This window comes from Gadus macrocephalus, chromosome 20 (assembly GCF_031168955.1).
Source record: "Gadus macrocephalus chromosome 20, ASM3116895v1".
Classification (NCBI taxonomy): Eukaryota; Metazoa; Chordata; class Actinopteri; order Gadiformes; family Gadidae; genus Gadus; species Gadus macrocephalus.
Genome location: NC_082401.1, coordinates 2,676,923 through 2,695,734, shown reverse-complemented (window position 1 = coordinate 2,695,734; position 18,812 = coordinate 2,676,923). Strand labels below are relative to the sequence as shown.

At 43.5% G+C, this 18,812-nt stretch overlaps 1 protein-coding gene and 1 long non-coding RNA gene across 2 annotated transcripts in view; both read left to right on the top strand.

The window, feature by feature from the left end:
- The window catches only part of itga4 (integrin alpha 4), a 135,275-nt gene that overhangs the window by 33,137 nt on the left and 83,326 nt on the right, over positions 1–18,812 (top strand). The window contains exons 10-11 of the mRNA XM_060040504.1: positions 255–410; positions 18,407–18,515. Coding sequence (XP_059896487.1) covers positions 255–410; positions 18,407–18,515 — 265 coding nt within the window. The remainder of the gene's footprint in view (positions 1–254; positions 411–18,406; positions 18,516–18,812) is intronic.
- LOC132448968 (uncharacterized) lies at positions 13,633–15,767 on the top strand. The gene is made up of 2 exons (XR_009523469.1): positions 13,633–14,912; positions 15,313–15,767. It is a non-coding gene; the product is annotated as an uncharacterized LOC132448968 (long non-coding RNA).

Here is an 18,812-nt window from a genome sequence, read left to right as displayed (position 1 = left end):
AGGGAGTGAAGCAGGTGTCGAGGGAGGGAGGGAAGGAGGGAGTAAAGCAGGTGTGGAGGGAGGGAGTGAAGCAGATGTGGATGAAGGGAGGGATTGAAGCAGGTGTGTCTGGAGGGAGGGAGTGATTCTGGCGATATTTAATTAATTTCAGAATGCATGTTAAGGCCAGGTGTTAATTCATCATGGTGTCATCGAATACTCTATGCTTCTGTGCGTGTGCGCGTGTGTGTGTGTGTGTGTGTGTTTGTGTGTAGCTGGGCTCTTACTTTGGGGCCAGTGTGTGTGCAGTGGATCTCAATGGAGACAGACTCTCAGACCTTCTGGTTGGTGCTCCCATGACAACCAGTACCATGGCAACAGGCGTTGCTAGGGAGGAAGGAAGAGTCCATGTCTATATCAACCAGGGACAGGTAAGGCATTGGAGAGGAGAGGTGACATACATACAGGTGACATACTTACAGGAGACATACATACAGGTGACATACATACAGGTTACATACATACAGTACAGGTGACATTCATACAGAAGACAAACATACAGGTGATATACTCACAGCTGACATACATACAGGAGACATACATACAGGTGACATACATACTGGTGACATACATTCAGGTGACATACTCACGGGTGAAATACATACAGGTGACATACATACAGGTGACATACATACAGTACAGGTGACATACATTCAACTGACATACATACAGGTAGGTAATATACATACAGGTAACATACATACAGGAGACATACATACAGGTAACATACATACCTACAGGTAACATACATACGGGTAACATACATACAGGGGACATGCGTACAATACAGGTGACATACTGTCACGATCTTACTGTTGGGTAATGGTGAGCTGGTGGGTAACTGGTGGCCATGCTAACTGCGGTAGTGGCTCCCTTGATTGGCCTTTATTATGATCACCTGAGGGAACCAAGATGGGGGGACAGAAGCAAGATGGTGTCTGGATAGACAGCATGGTGCCCAGATTTGGTCACCTTCATAAACCATAAGACCATGTAAAGCCTATTCACCCTCATACAAAGACAATACCAGAATTAAGGATTCCTACGGGGAACGTGACCACCCCCTTGTTGTCTATGTTTGTCAAGTGTTCGTCTATGTTATATGTCAGACAATAACTGAACGGGACAGCTACCATTTACCCCAACGCGTGGGCTATCCCCCAACAAGAGAGAGAAGGACCAGAGCTCGCCAGGATCCCAGGTGTGTCACTACTCACGTGGCCGGAAGCTAGTTGCCTGCCAGCTGTGGTTTGCTACCATTTATGTGTCTCGACTCCTGCCTAGACAGAGAGCCGTTTTCAATATACCAGTGGAGTTGTGACATAATTGGGTTGCTCGTCCGGGATTAGAATTTAGCTAGCGAGTATTACAGCCAGGCAATCTGTTGGCAAGAGAAGGGATACCAGAGTTGTATTCAGCTCATTAAAAGTTATGTGCTGTTAGCATTTGAGAGGCACAAGGCTAAGGGTGGATTAGACACTCTTTATCAGGTTCTCACGCAAACAGATGCTTGAGTATGTAAAGCACTGTAGTTAGCTCACTTGGATAGCCAGCTTGGAAAGCTTGGACCGCGATGATTTGTGATGCAAACTAGATTAAGGATTATTGGCTACATGTAGTTAGGTTTAGCATTGGAGAGACCACATGTTGGCATTGTTTGTAGAGTGTTGCTACATAGGAAACTAGTGTTTGGTTGTGTCAGTGTGGTCAGTATGGTGTCCGCACAGGTTGATCTTTCTGAATGGTGCGTGGGTCTGACACGTGACCAGTTCAGGAGGCTAACGAAAGAGCAGCTCTTCTCCTTGGCTGGATTTGAGGATATTGAGTTGGCTAAAGATATCAGGAAACCAGCAATAGTGGCATACTTGACAAGGGGGATAAACCTTGAAGAGCTGTTGTTGGAACAACAAGAGCAAGCTACACTCCAGACTGAGAAAGAGGAGCGGTTAGCTAACCTTCAGAGTGAGAAAGCGGAAAGAGAAGCAGCTTATGCACACTCGGAGAGGTTGGTTAGGTTGGAGGTAGAAAAAGTAGCCATCACTTCCGGTAGGAAATTTGGTGTTTCCGGTGCAATAAGATGGGGCATAAGAAGAATCAATGTCCTAGTCTGAGGTCCAGGTTTGAGACCTCAGGTAGGCCGGTGGCGCTGGTGTATTCTGGCAGCGGTATTACCAGTGACCTGGAGGGTTATGAAGGGTTCACTTCGGAAGGGACAGTGGCAGTGTCTCAGGAGGCCCTTCAGGTGCCAGTAACAATACTGCGTTACATGGGGGCAGTTCAAACCCTGTGGTGTAAAGGAGTGGTGGATCTTCCACCTGCCTCATTCACGGGCAGATATCTATTGGTGCATGGTGTAGGTGGTGGCTACGTGCATGCACCTATCTACCGCATATATCTCAAATCATAGATAGTATCAGCATGGGTTGAGGTTGCTGAGGTGAACAGTCTCCAAGTGAGGGGTATTGATTTGCTGCTGGGAAACGACATAGCAGGGACTAGGGTCAACCCAGAGGTTACAGATTGCCCAGTCTACCCGGTTGAAATGAAGGAGATGGAGGCAGAGTTTCCAGAGGTTTTTACCTCATGTGTGTTCACTGGAGCTCAGGCAAGGAAAAAGCTAGCTGTTGGTGCCCCAGCTCCCGGTGCCTTTTCATCACCATGGTGGATCTGAATGACACTGTCTTCCCTCAGTGGTTGACCTCTGCCGTTCTAGAGGGGGTCAGAGAGCCTATCATTGATATAGCTGCCGAAATAGGGACGTCCCAGAGTTTTTGGAGTGCTGAGGGGACAGAGGTGGAGTTGCCTTCCGAGATGTCTAGGGCTCCAGATGTAAGCCAACCCATGTTCGTTCAGGAACAGAAGGAGGAGCCTTCCCTTGAGTATGCTGTTAAAGTGGCAACGTCTGCTAGAAAGAGTGACAACGTGGCAACAGGTTTCTTTGTGAGGAAGGGGATTCTGTTTAGGAAATGGAGGCCAGCCAGCTGACCTGCTAGTGAGGACTGGGCCAGTTATGAACTGATTTTGCTACCACAGTCTTATCGTGGAGGAGCTCTGTATTCGGGGGTCATTTGGGTTTTAAAAAGACCTTAGTCGAGATAAACAGGCAATTTCATTTGCCAGGGTTACGCAAGGAAGTAAAGGAGTTTTGTAGTCAATGCCACACGTGCCAGTTGGTGGGGAAACAGGGCAGTAAGCCGCCAGTTTCTCCTTTACAACCTTTACCCGTGGTACGGGAGCCCTTTGCTGAGATAATGATTGACTGTGTATGGCCCTTACCGAAAACCAAGAAGGGAAACGAGTACATATTGACTATATAGGATACCGCCACAAGGTATCCGGGAGCCATTCCACTACGTAACATTAAGACAAAAGTAATCGTGGAACATTTGCTTAAGTACTTTGCATGGGTTGGATTTCCACGCTCTATTCAATCTGATAGGGGCTCTAACTTTACAGCCAAACTTTCCATCAGGTTTTGTCAGAATTGAATGTGGTGGTCAAGCATTATTCACCTTATCACCCACAGTCTCAGGGGGCCATTGAACGGTTTCATGGAACCTTAAAGAACATGATACGTGCCTTTGTTGAAAGTCAACCTAAAGAGTGGGACGAGGACATCCCGTTTCTATTGTTCGCAGTTAGGGACGCCCCCACTGAATCCTTGGGTTTTAGCCCTTTTGTATTCGTTTTTGGCCATGAAGTTCGAGGGCCAGTTCAGCTCTTGCGGGAGAAAATTATTCGGCCAGGTGATGTGCTTGAGTATGTTTCATTAATGCGGGGTCGACTACAGTTGGTATGTGAGGTTGCCTCCAAGAATTTAGCTGGGGCTAAAGCTTGCATGAAGGCCAAGTATGACCGCAAGGCAGTGTGCCGCATTTTTGATCCAGGTGATTTGGTCTTAGTTTTAGGAGCAGGACCACGGGGACCGTTAGGTCTTATGTTTGCTGGGTCTTACAGGTTCTTGAGGAAGGTCGGGGACCTCAACTACGTTGTTAGTACCCCAGAGAGGCGGTCTAAGACCCGACTATGTCACATTAATGCCATAACAGCATATAAGGGAGAGGTAACTGAGGCAGTTGTGACTTGTGTTCAGAGGGACCTCCCAGAAAGTTGAGAGGAGCTTAGTGATGTGGACTTGTCCCCTGACGTGGTTAATGCTAGGTTGTACAATACTCAGGCTTGTGCTGAGTTGGAAGGGAATTTGGGGTACCTTACTGATTCCTAGCGGGGGGATGTAGTGCGTCTTGAACTTTTCCCTTCACTTGTCAGAGATACTCCAGGTAGCACACATCGGGCAGTACATGATGTGGATACAGAGAATGCTGACACTGTGAAACAGCATCCATATAGGTTACCTCCATGTAAGAAGTTGAAGGTACAGGAGCAGGTAGACTTTATGATGCGCATCAGGGTAATTGAGCCCTCAGACAGTGCCTGGAATTCCCCAGTCGTCTTTGTTGCTCAAGAGGGCAGAGCGGATAGGTTCTGTGTTGACTTCAGACCAGTGGCGTGGCGTGGGGATTTTTTTTGAGGAAGCCAAGTGAGGGCAAACCTTTAGAGAAAATAGTGCGTTGCAGCTTGGATGTATTTAATGCAACTACAAGAGCTATTTGAGCGCCTGGTCATTTACCAGGACTTACACACGCCTGTAATCTGACCGACACGACACGCTCTCTCTCTCTCTCTCTCTCTCTCTCTCTCTCTCTCTCTCTCTCGCTCTCACACACTCACACACACACACAGTCCTCCTAAACATCTCATTAAATTACACATTTTATTATAAATGCAACCCCTCCCCGACCGAAATGCACAAGCCGCTAATGTCATCAATCCTGACACGTCCAAACAGTGCCAGTTTCACAGCGCAGTCTATGTGGCTTTTTGATTTACCGTGCCTCTCGATTGCCCGGGACAAGTTGGCAAGGTCCAAGAATCCTGTAGTGACCCAGGGATTGTTAAGGGAGCACGAATCCTTGTCAAAAAGAAGACACGGCCAGCAAAATAGTCGCTGAAGTTTGCTGCTGCCAGCTAGCCACTCCGTTCGTGTATAGTTTTCTTCATTGAACGTCCGAAAGAAGCCTTGCTTTCTCTCCCCGCGCAGTTTCAGCTTCGGTGTTGGCCTGCCATCGGATTTTATTTTTAAGTAAATAATCTAAATCTCCACCTCCATAACTGCACTTGCTAAGTAGGCTACTCAAAAATGAGAACAATTCAAACATGCTAATTTCGCACTATTTGTTTTGTTATAGTTTTTTCGGTGACGTTGATAATGATGCTTTGATTTGATTGGTGTGAAGCCAAGGGCCGAGTGGCTTCCCTTGGCATCCTCCTGACACCCTCCCGACCAATCAGAGGAGGGCAGTGTCATGACAGTAGCCTCACCTGATTGGTCAATTCTTTCTGTTTTTATGGGATGACAACTACAGCCTAAAATAACAGGGAAGCCTGGCTTCCCTTGGCCTCCGGGAGAAAACGCCACTGCTTCAGACAGGTTAACGTTGTCACAAAAGGTGATGCGTTTCCTCTTCCTCGTTTAGAGGATTGCATTGATCAGGTGGGGCAGAAGAGGTTTGTGACTGAGATCGACCTCCTGAAAGGTTACTTTCAGGTACCATTAACAGAAAGGGCAAAGGAAGTGTCAGCTTTTGTAACCTCAGCATTCTTCATGCCTTTTGGCATGAAGAATGCTCCAGATACCTTCCAAAGGTTGATGAACTCCCTCACCCAAGGGCTAGGAAACACTGTCACCTATCTAGATGAAGTGGTAGTGTTCAGTGACACCTGGGAAGAGCATGGGGAGCACGTCAAGGCTTTATTTCAGCAGTTGGCTGAGGCGGGGCTCGTAATCAACCTGTCAAAATGTGAGTTCGGGAAAGGTACGGTCACATACCTTGGTCCTCAGGTGGGATGTGGGGTGGTGCAGCCTCGGTTGGCTGAGGTTCAGATCTTCAGACACCACGTACCTTTACTCAGCTGCAAAGGATCTTTGTGATGTGTGGGTTACATCGCCGTTTTGTCCCTAACTTTGCAGCAGTGACCGCCCCTCTAACCAATTTATTGAGGAAGGATGTGAAATGGGTCTGGACAGATGGGTGTCGGGTAGCATTGAGTCAGGTTGAAAACATTGTGGGCCCTATTTTAACGGTCTGAAACGCAAGTGGGAAGCGCAAAGCGCAAGTAGCTTTGTGGGCGGTTCTACGGCGCTATCGCTATTTTACAGGCGGATAAATGACACTTGCGTCGCGGCGCAAGTGTCAAAAGGGTTGGTCTGAAGCAGCCTAATTACCCGTAGGTGTGGTTTGGGCGTAACATCCAACAAACCAATGAGAGTGCCAGTTCCTATCCCCTTTAAGAGCCATGAGCGCATTTGAATCGGACGAGTTGATATTTTGACAGCGCGTCTGCAGTCTCCGATGAGACAGATGCACATGAATTTCAAACTGCAAATGGCTCAGTTTATTGCCAAATAATATGGCCTAATTCACACATGGAATAAGGGGTTTTCTTCCACAACTTCAGAAATACTGAGTCCTCAAATAAATTTCGGCAAAGAAAACGTAGGCCTATATGATATAACATATGATATGCGGTAACTGTGGTTCTATTTAATGATATACGCAATACATTATAAACATTGTTTCTTATCAGTATTGTATGCTATCCTAATATGCATGTGTCCCCGCGGTAATAGACATTGCCATTGATTGTATTATGCGTTACGTGTTTAGTTTGCGTGTGTTTAAACAGAGTTTTTTTTGTCTTTTTAACACTCACTCACGGTAAAACAATGTTTTTCACGATCAAATACTCATCAATCCTAAAAGTAATGGGCATGTAGGCCTACACGATGTCTGTGTCAAGAAAATATGTGTTTGCTGTACGGTGTTTGCAGATGCATTGATTTAAAAGTAGGCCTACAACTTATTACCGCTGCATCAGCTGTTCTTTCCCAAATAATTTACCAAGAATGTGCGGCTAGGTAGATGAGAGAAGCAAAGTGTATGCGCGAGGTGCACAAGCAATCCGTATGCATTGCATGCGCATGTATGCATGCGCCCTTAAAATAGCATCTGAACAACGCGCCACTGACTTTAAACCAGGTATTTCCTGGTCAGTAGCGCAATGGTATTCAGAAACGGCAAAATACCGTTTGCGCCAGAACACGCCTCCTCCTTCCGCCGAACCGCCCCTTGGGGCGCATGATCAATCCCTAATTTACCGGCGAGTGGCGGTGGTGGGAAAAGAACGCTCTGCGCCAGTAGTAAACTAGCAACGACACATGCGCCAGTGACTAAGTCACTTGCGCCGGATGCAAGATAGGGCCCTGAGTCTAGTGACCCTGTTCTCCGAGCACCAGAGTTTGAGAGGCCATTCGCTCTCGCTGTTGATGCCTGTGATGTCCGAATAGGAGTTGAAGTACGGCCGGTGGCGTACTTCTCAGAAAGAAGAAACTCAACTCACATCAAAGAGTGTACTCTACCATAGAGAAGGAAGCTTTGGCCCTAGTCTTAGCAGTTAGGCATTTTGAGATCTATATATTGCGGGAGGTGAGCAGGCAGTGGTGATTTAATCCAACCATAATCCCCTAGCTTTCTTAGCCAGGTTCCGTAGTGCTAACGCCACAGTATTTTGCTGGGGTCTCGTATTACAGCCTTACAACCTGGTGGTGAAGCATATAGCTGGCAAGGACAACGTCATGATGCTGATGCTCTCTCTAGAGCGTGAGACCTTGTTAACGACTGATGTTGTCTACCGGATTTGGCAGAGGGTTCTCTTGTTATTTACAAGATCCTCGTATTTTCGACGTAGTGGTTGAGATCTAATTTAGGTTAGAAGTTATTTTAAGGAAAATGTGAAAATGAAATGTAAGATAAAAAAAAACAACTGCCAGGTTAAAAATAAATCAATAAGTGTTGTGTTTTTGTTTTGTTTATGGGGGAGGAATGTCACGATCCTGCTGTTGGGTAATGTCAAGCTGGTGGGTAACTGGTGGCCGTGCTAACTGTGGGAGTGGCTCCCTTGATTGGCCTTGATTATGGTCACCAGTGGGATCCAAGATGGGGGGACAGAAGCAAGATGGTGTTACATTCATAAACCATAAGATTATGTAAAGCCTATTCACCATCATACAAAGACAATACCAGAATTAAGGATTCCTACGAGGAACGTGACCGCCCCTTAGTCGTGTATGTTTGTCAAGTGTTCGTCTATGTTATATGTCAAACTAAAACTGAACGGGACAGCTACCGTTTATCCAAACGCTTGGGCTATCTCCCAACAAGAGAGAGAAGGACCAGAGCTCGCCAGGATCCCAGGTGTGTCACTACTCACGTGGCCGGAAGATAAGATTGCCTGCCAGCTCTGGTTTGCTACCATTTATGTGTCTCCACTCCTGCCTAGACAGAGAGCCGTTTTCAATATACCAGTGGGGTCGTGACAATACATACAACTGACATACATAGAGGTAGGTAATATACATACAGGTCACAAACATACAGGAGACATACATACTAGGTCCCGATACAACTTTTTCATTTCCGATACAATACCGATATTGTAGCCTTGAGTATTGGCCGATACCGATATCAATACGATACGATATAGGCACAAATCATGCATATATTTATTCCTTATTTTGTTGTTTGGAATGTTAGAAAAGGCTTGATAAAGTGATGTTACTGTTACTGATGTTGTAGTGATATAACAGAAAACAATAGTCAGCAACAGTAGGTATAGGAAAAACTGACCCATTTATTATCAACCAATTGGTTACATAAATTTTATCCTTCAACATAAGAGTATTAGGCAAGGCAAGGCAAGGCAACTTTATTTATATAGCACTTTTCATACACAAGGCAGACTCAAAGTGCTTCACATATAAACATTGTCATACAATAAAATAAAATAATAGATAAGTAAAAGAAAAACATATGCAAAGAAATGGGTAAAATAGAAAAATGCATTTTAGTATTAAAATAGAAAATTACCTCAACAAATCCAATAAAAACAAAATGTTATATTTAAAGTGCAAAATAACCACTGGTTACCAACACCATTATACAATTGAATAGAATAAATTAAAATGTGCAAACAATGCAAACAATTCAAGTTCACTTCAGTTATTTTTCTACTGTCAGCATATGTTGGAAACAACTGTGGGCAGGGACAAAAACATAAAAAACAACACAATATTGTCCACTGTCCAACTGCTCTAAGTTAAAGAGCCCATGCCATTAAAATCACATTTTTCCTATTGTTTGTTAAATAACATAGGTCTGAATAAGTTTGTGAGCTGTGGTAAGTTTGAAATCTATGCAGTTTGTCTGCTGAATGCAATAGGCAATGAAAGGAAAAAGGCAGAAGAAATGAGCCGATCTGGATAAGGTGACACTGTGACGTAGCGTTGTCAAATTATTATTCATGGCCCTGCCCACTTGGTTGGTTCGTAACCACCCACAAGAATTCTGAAGGAGTCGTGATTGTTCTGAAGGAGTCGTGATTGAGCTAGTGCTAAATGCTAATACGTGTATGGTAGTTGCTTAGTTCATAGTAACAGGCTAGTTACAGAATTTTGAATGCAATGGCAGAACGACATCGAAGTACATGAACTGCGACATGCTGCCTGCCGCCGGTTGCCGCGAGGCAACACCGCCGCGAAGCACCACCGCCCGGCAGCGGGCAGCCGGGCGGTGGTGCCTCACGCCGGCAGCAGGCAGCAGGTAGCGCGCGGTTCTGTCTACTACAGATTGATGTGGAAGTGGAAGAACCAAAGACGTCGGAGAACCCGACGAAGTCCTTTGTGATTCATTATATCGTCTGGACGTGCACACAGCTTTTGGCCGTGATAATATGTATTATTTGATATAGATATCTATGTATTATATGATATTATTTAGATATAGAGCTCCAGGACTGTAACGCAAGTGTTGTACACTTCCTTGTTATTTGGATAACCGTTCTGCTGTTGGTGTGATGGCGCATAACACGTCGGACTCTCGTCTCTGGTATTTCTACAACGAGACTCGTAGTGGGGGTTATCTCAGCCATGGTTGAGAATGAATTGGGGGAAAGGAACTTTGGCTTTGACTCCCTGAAGTAGGCATGAACCACGACATGGAGGAGAAAGGGATTGTTGACCGCGGTCGTCTCCCGCCGGAGCCTCGCTGCCGATGGACCACCGCCTCGGCTTCAGGAGGCGGTGATTAGCGCTGACCGCTGCCGAGGCGGCGGGAAGCAGGGCTCAAGCGGGATACATTCGCGGCCAACAATCCCCTTCTCCTCCATGTCGTGGTTCATGTACTTCAGGGAGTCAAAGCCAAAGTTCCTTTCCCCCAATTCATTCTCAACCATGGCTGAGATAACCCCCATTACGAGTCTCGTTGTAGAAATACCAGAGACGAGAGTCCGACGTGTTATGCTCCATCACACCAACAGCACAACGGTTATCCAAATAACAAGGAAGTGTACAACACTTGCGTTACAGTCCTGGGGCTCTACATCTAAATAATATCATATAATACATAGATATCTATATCAAATAATACATATTATCACGGCCAAAAGCTGTGTGCACCTTCAGACGATATAATGAATCACAAAGGACTTCGTCGGGTTCTCCGACGTCTCTGGTTCTTCCACTTCCACATCAATCTGAAGAAGACGCGGTCGTTTGAGATTCATCATAGCCTATCGTCTGGAGGCTCACACAGCTTTTGGCCGTGATAATATATATTATATTTTATATGATATAGATATCTATGTATAATATGGGTTTCTAAGAGCCATTGCGATACATCCACCGTAAACAGAGCGCATGGTACCGTGGCTACAAGCTGCTCAGGGCCAGGTGATAATATATATTATATGATATAGATATCTATGTATAATATGGGTTTCTAAGAGACATTGTGATACATCCACCGTAAACAGAGCGCATGGTACCGTGGCTACAAGCTGCTCAGGGCCAGGTGATAAGATATATTATATATTTTATTATATAGATATCTATGTATAATATGGGTTTCTACGAGCCATTGCGATACATCCACCGTAAACAGAGCGCATGGTACTGTGGCTACAAGCTGCTCAGGGCCACACCCCCACCCCCCTCCTTGACCTGCCTTGACACGCCCACCGTAACCAGAGCGCATGGTACTGTGGCTACAAGCTGCTCAGGGCCACACCCCCACCCCCCTCCTTGACCTTCCTTGACACGCCCACCGAAACAGCGCGTTTGGGGGAAGCTCAATGTGCGACTGGTTCGGAGTGGCTGTAACTGCACCACGGCTGAATTTCGGGGACGTCTTTGAATACTGTGTTTGTGGCCCACTAATACCTATATTAAAGCATCCATAAAATAGCATGGCATGGGATCTTTAAGAGTTCACACAGCTCCAGTTTCACTGACTGACTGTGCCCAAAACAATGTACAACCGACAGGGGCTGGTCATCAAGCACAATAAACTGGGCTATCTTTTCTGTTATGGCCATTGCCTTTTTGCTGTCCCGTGGTAGTTTGTCACGTCTTGCAAAGCTTTCGGCCAGCGTGGGTTGCTGAAGCGAGCCAGAGGCTTGTTGCTTCGCCTTGCTGCTCTCGCGAAAATCCTCATGTTCTTTTTTGTGGTGTTTTTTCAAATGTGTGATGAGGTTGCTTGTATTGAACCTCCCCGGTTCTGCCTGACAAATGTTGCATTTAGCTGCAACGTCTTTGTCCGAGTTTACGGTAAAATACTTCCACACAGCCGACATCACTACACCTTGCTGCAGGCACACACGTTGTCGTTGTTGATCACGTGGGCTGTGCATGCTGGATCAGAGACGCTCTTCTTCCGCGGCCGGCACCAACGTTAATTAAGGGGCATTACCACCTACTGTGTTGGAGTGTGATCAAACCAGAGTCACCTATTATAGAAGTCCTGGAGCGGTAAATGGACAGCTTATATCTGAGTTTTTAGATTCAGTCCGATAAAATCTGATATTCACTTTTTTGGCTGATATCGGACTGATTTCCGATATCAATATCGGATCGGGACATCCCTAATACATACAGGTAACATACATACCTACAGGTAACATACAGTATATACAGGTAACATACATACAGGAGACATACATACAGGTGACATACATACAGGTGACATGCATACAGGTGACATACATACAGTACAGGTGACAATCATACAACTGACATACATAGAGGTAGGTAATATAAATACAGGTAACATACATGCAGGAGACATACATACAGGTAACATACATACCTACAGGTAACATACATACATGTAACATACATACATGTAACATACATACAGGTGACATCATACATACATACAGATAGATGACATACATACATATTACATACACACAGGTGACATTTAAGTAACATGCTTACAAAGAACCTGGTTCAACCTGTTCTGTGTCGCCTGTAGGGCTGGCCCGAATGCCATTTTTCAGGCTTCGAATACTCGTTGGTTTTTCCGAGCGAATATTCGAATACTCGTTCCAGACAAAAACACCATCAAAAACAACATTAATAATCCCTATATACTCCCTGGAACCGATTTTGACAGTATCTGCATATTTTGTTGAAGATTTAATAGCTTTTGAACGTTAATTAGTCGGCCGGTAACCCTTCCTTTTACAGTCCCCTAATTACTAGGTATTTACCCAGTAAATACATGGTAAATCATAGTGTATTCTTGGGTAATTATCACTGGTAATAAGAAGGTAAATACAGAGGAAATATCCGGTAAATTATAGTGTATTACTGTGTAATTACCACTGGTAATAAGAAGGTAAATACAGAGGAATTACAGCTGAAGTACTAAGTAAATCCTCCACTATTACCCATCAACTCAACTAAGTAGCGTGTAGTTGAAACAGTTTTAGGTTGGTAATAACTCTGATATTGTGTACTTCCTAGGAAATTAGGCAACCAATTCTTAGAAACACCTATTATCCAAGGTTTGTTGGTAACAGCACAAGTTTAATGATGTACAATCTAGAAATGAGCATAGTACTTTCCAATAAAATACTTTTTCTTAGTTATTATTTATAGCTACACCCATTTAGAAAGGGTTTATTCTATTTACCACTATGGAATTACTTACCTGGTAACAACCTCTGCAGGAACAGTTTTCCTCTAGTGTTATGGTACATCTTCTTAAATACTGGGTACAAAGCCGTTTGTTTCCATGGTATTACCAGGTTCTTACCATATAATTTATAATAGATACATTCCATTATCCATGCAGTCAACACAAACTTGTACCATGTACGTTCTGCGACGTTACCAAGTATAACACGACAATTTACCCCGTAATTAAGCTGAAACTGTACTGTAAAAGGAAGCCTTGTTTGTTTCCATGGTATTACCAGGTTCTTACCATGTCATTTGTAATACATTATTCCCTTTTCCATGTAGTCAACACAATCTTGTACCATGTACGTTCTGCAACGTTACCAAGTAAAACACGACAATTTACCCAGTAAGTAAGCTGAAACTGTACTGTAAAAGGAAACCTAGTTTGTTTCCATGGTATTACCAAGCTTTTACCATATAAGTTGTAACTGGTTATTCCCTTTTCCATGCAATCAACACAAACCATATATGTTCTGCAACATCGTTCAACAGTAGTTAAGCACTTTAATTGTTGTTATAAAACCCCAAACCACTGTTGATGAAAGGCATATTAAAATTAAACAAAACCAAAGGCTTATCTTTCAAACAATGCATATCTCACAAACAGGCACTGAACACTGAAAAAATCGGACAAAAAAAAAGAGCCGTCCACAACAACTCAATTTAAATGTTACTGATGGTGTTTTGATAAATCACATGACAGTGTTATGGCAAGTGACCACAAGGAAGACTGCTTCAACCTCTACAATTTGAATAAGCGTTGAATACCATGTAGCAATCTGCCTATGGGAGCATCTTTGTGGTCATTCGCAAACCAATGAGTCCACTCGATGAATGAGAGATGGCTCTTTAGTGTCTTCTCTGTGAGGTATCGCTGCAGTCTCCACATCTGGGATTTGAAGGCTGACCAAGACCTGACCAGGTACCTCCAAATCTCCCCTTCCATACTGTAATAAAGAATCAGAAGACAAGAAAATAAACAGTAGGACTGTCAATTAATGAACATTTTTAGAACATGTAGAACTCAAAGATTATTTTGCTTATCAGTTAAGAAACGATGCTGGTCCTCTGGCAATTGTGTTTGGTCATATTGAAAAGAGAAAAAGGCATAGCCATAAATACAGTTAATAGGACGGGAGGGGACAGGCTGTTTGCTCCGGTTAGCACTTTAGCATCGAGCTAGCGGAGCTTCTGTCATTCAAACAACTCTGACATGTTGTTTAAAACCTATAACACCCAATTTATTTAAATATCCGGATTTAATCAGGCTCTCTCCCATAAGTGCAGTTAATAGGACAGGAAGAGACAGGCTCTGTTAGCCCCGGTAAGTGCGATGCTAAAGAGCAGCTCTACCGGAGCATGCTGCCTCAACAGGTGCAAGTTAGCCTCCGGTTTGATATTCGCCAGATATTCGGTTTACCACCCAATCGGATTCATCAAAATAAGTGCAATTAATAATTTCAAATATAGTTTAGTCGATTTTTGTCGAACATTAAACTATTAACTGCATTATGATTAACTATTATGCAATATAATTGTGTGATTAATTTCCTGAAACAATTCCATGGTAACGTCTCTGCCACCAGTCGGTGAGTGTAATTTGTTGACGGCCCCTGAAACAGGCAGCAGCCAGAACGTAAATGATGTTGTTGCACAGACATCGATGGCGACAACATGTGTTTGTGATTTTTCGCGATACGGTGTCCTAAACCGTCCTCAACATACTAAGCCCGTAATGTATTGCACTTAATTTGATGAATCCGATTGGGAGGTAAACCGAATATCTGGCAAATATCAAACCGGAGGCTAACTTGCACCTGTTGAGGTGGCCTGCTCCGGTAGAGCTGCTCTTTAGCATCGTGCTAACCGGGGCTAACAGAGCCTGTCTCTTCCCGTCCTATTAACTGTACTTATGGGAGAGAGCCCGATTAAATCCGGATATTTTAATACATTGGGTGTTATAGGTTTTAAACAACATGTCCGAGTTGTGATGACCAAATACAATGGCCAGTGGACCAGCATCCTTTCTTAACTGATAAACAAAATAATCTTTGAGTTCTACATGTTCTAGAAATGTTCATTAATTGACAGTCCTAATGTTTATTTTCTTGTCTTCTGATTCTTTATTACAGTATGGAAGGGGAGAATTGGAGGTACCTGGTCAGGTCTTGGTCAGCCTTCAAATCCCAGATGTGGAGACTGCAGGGATACCTCACAGAGAAGACACTAAAGAGCCATCTCTCATTCATCGAGTGGACTCATTGGTTTGCGAATGACCACAAAGATGCTCCCATAGGCAGATTGCTGCATGGTATTCAACACTTATTCAAATTGTAGAGGTTGAAGCAGTCTTCCTTGTGGTCACTTGCCATAACACTGTCATGTGATTTATCAAAACACCATCAGTAACATTTAAAAAAGATTTGTCTGATTTTTTTCAGTGTTCAGTGCCTGTTTGTGAGATATGCATTGTTTGAAAGATAAGCCTTTGATTTTGTTTAATTTTAATATGCCTTTCATCAACAGTGGTTTGGGGTTTTATAACAACAATTAAAGTGCTTAACTACTGGTGAACGATGTTGCAGAACATATATGGTTTGTGTTGATTGCATGGAAAAGGGAATAACCAGTTACAACTTATATGGTAAGAGCCTGGTAATACCATGGAAACAAACAAGGCTTCCTTTTACAGTACAGTTTCAGCTTAATTACTGGGTAAATTGTCGTGTTTTACATGGGAACGTCGCAGAATGTACACGGTACAAGTTTGTGTTGACTGCATGGAAAAGGGAATAATGTATTACAAATTATATGGTAAGAACCTGGTAATACCATGGAAACAAACAAGGCTTCCTTTTACAGTACAGTTTCAGCTTAATTACTCGGTAAATTGTCGTGTTTTACTTGGTAACGTCGCAGAACGTACATGGTACAAGTTTGTGTTGACTGCATGGAAAAGGGAATAATGTATTACAAATTATCTGGTAAGAACCTGGTAATACCATGGAAATAAACAAGGATTCCTTTTACAGTACAGTTTCAGCTTACTTACTGGGTAAATTGGTGTGTTTTACTTGGTAACGTCGCAATCCGTACATGGTACAAGTTTGTGTTGACTGCATGGACAATGGAATGTATCTTATAAATTATATGGTAAGAACCTGGTAATACCATGGAAATAAACGGCTTTGTACCCAGTATTTAAGAAGATTTTCCATGACACTAGAGGAAAACTGTTCCTGCAGAGGTTGGTGCCAGGTAAGTAATTCCTTAGTGGTAAATCGAATAAACCCTTTCTAAATGGGTGTAGCCATGAATAATAACTAAGAAAAAGTATTTTATTGGAAAGTACTATGCTAATTTCTAGATAGTTCATCATTAAATTTGGGCTGTTACCAACATAAACCTTAGATAATAGGTGTTTCTAAGAATTGGTTGCCTAATTTCCAAGGAAGTACACAATATCAGAGTTATTACCAACCTAAAACAGCTTCAACTACACGCTACTTCGTTGAGTTGATGGGTAATAGTGGAGGTTTTACTTAGTACTTCAGCTGTAATTCCTCTGTATTTACCTTCTTATTACCAGTGGTAATTACACAGTAATACACTATAATTTACCGGATAATTCCTCTGTATTTACCTTCTCATTACCAGTGGTAATTACCCAGTAATACACTATGATTGACCATGTATGTACCGGGTAAATGCCTAGTAATTAGGGGACTGTAAAAGGAAGGGTTACCAGTAGGCCTAAGTAGGTTGAAGTTCCTTAGTTTTTCCCTGTGAAAGCCAACAGCTGTTGCTCCGTTCCAAATCAGCTGTTCTCTGCCATCTCAGCCCTTACGGGAGCTTTTCAATTCATCCTGGAACGTGCATCTTTTCAGGGAATTTGTACAATAAATCCATAACAAATACCGAATATTGATTGTCTTATGTGTCCATATTATATCCATTATATTGACCGGGTATTGCCAAGACGCTCACGCTCTGCAGCAAGCCAGTCACAGTTGATTGGCGCGGCGCTGTACAGCGAACGTACACAAACAACTAAGCTAAGGTTTTAAGTATTACTTTTCCTCAAGAGATCCCGCTAATGTTGTGTTATAAAGTAAAGGGAAACAAGATATCTATTCTTCTATCTATGCTTGGTGTCGCTGACGCTTGTAGTTTGCCTCCCTCGCTCTGGTAACTTCACGTACGTGAAAAAAAAAAAAAACGAAGCTCCGACTACTGATTTAAGCTTCGAATACTAATTTTCCGAACGAGTATTCGAATATTTGAATAATTCGGGCCAGCCCTAGTCGCCTGATGCCCATAAAATCATAAATAATTTATCTCTAAATACTTTATCCAAAAACTGTATGAGATCAATAAGAACTCGAAATCGAGTCTTGTATCTGAGATTTCTTCTGAAAGAGCTCAGTGCCGGGGTGTCAACCAGACGATAACGTTCACCTTGGTTCAGTCAGGCATCTGAATACAGTCTCCAGGGCTAACCATCTCAATGCAGTCTCTCCTGGGGTAACTGTCTGAATACAGTACCTCAGGACCTCAGACAGAACAGGCAGTTCGGCGATTTGCAGGTCATTGAACTACAAGATTAAAGATATTTACGGAAGAATTTAATAAGGAACGATCTAGCAGAGTTAATCCAACATTTAACCAGCTGCTCTGTATTCTGTGTTGGAGAGAAAGTAAAAGTCTGTTCTGATTAAGGGAGGACTCAGAGCAGCAGAGCTTGGGTTTACAATCATCTCAACCTGCATGTGTCAAAGGTTTAGCTTGGGTATGGGGTAATTAGAAACATTTGGTTTGGTGTCAGATATCCAAATATGAGGTAATATGAGGAAAATTAGTGATAATTATGCGTAACGACAGACGAGTACTGAGGGTTCAGATGTCCTAGTTGTGTAAACACAGCATACATAGTGTTTTATCAGGTCCTTTAATCTGCTCAATCATTCAAAGGTTAAAGCACCTAAAGAGATTATAAACCTGTATTTAAAGACCTCTGACCTGGGCTGAGGAACTGCAACGAGGAAGGGATGGTTCAACAGTGGTTGTAATGATATTGATAATAACAAAGGAATTAGACGCAGCATATTCTCGCAGGCAAAGTATTAGAATTTAATGTTAATAGCCTGCAGACCTGCCTGGACAAACTCCTATTTTCAGAAGCTCTGTTGATTCCTCTGTATGTTTCTGATGTGTTTCTGTGTGCAGGCTAGCATGCTGGAGGCTAGCTTCCAGCTAGCTGGGGGACACTCGTACGCCGCTCGTTTTGGAGAGACCATTGCTGACCTAGGGGACATCGACCACGACGGTTACCATGGTAACCACCCATTTCAGTGACAGCCATTTAACCCTGAACAGGAAGTGTGATATAGGACAGGACGCAGGAAGTCAAATTCCAGATAGGAATCTGGGATCTGCTCCTCTCCTCCTTCTCTCTCCTCTCCTCTCCCCTCCCCTCCTCTCCTCTCCTCTCTATCCTCCTTTCCCCCTCCTCCTCTCTCCTCTCCCTCCTCTCGCTCCTTCTCTTATCTTGCGAACACGGACAGCTGTTCCATGTCGGTTCGGTCACAAGATGAGTCGATGGCTAGTGATATGCCGGCTTCTTCAGATCGGT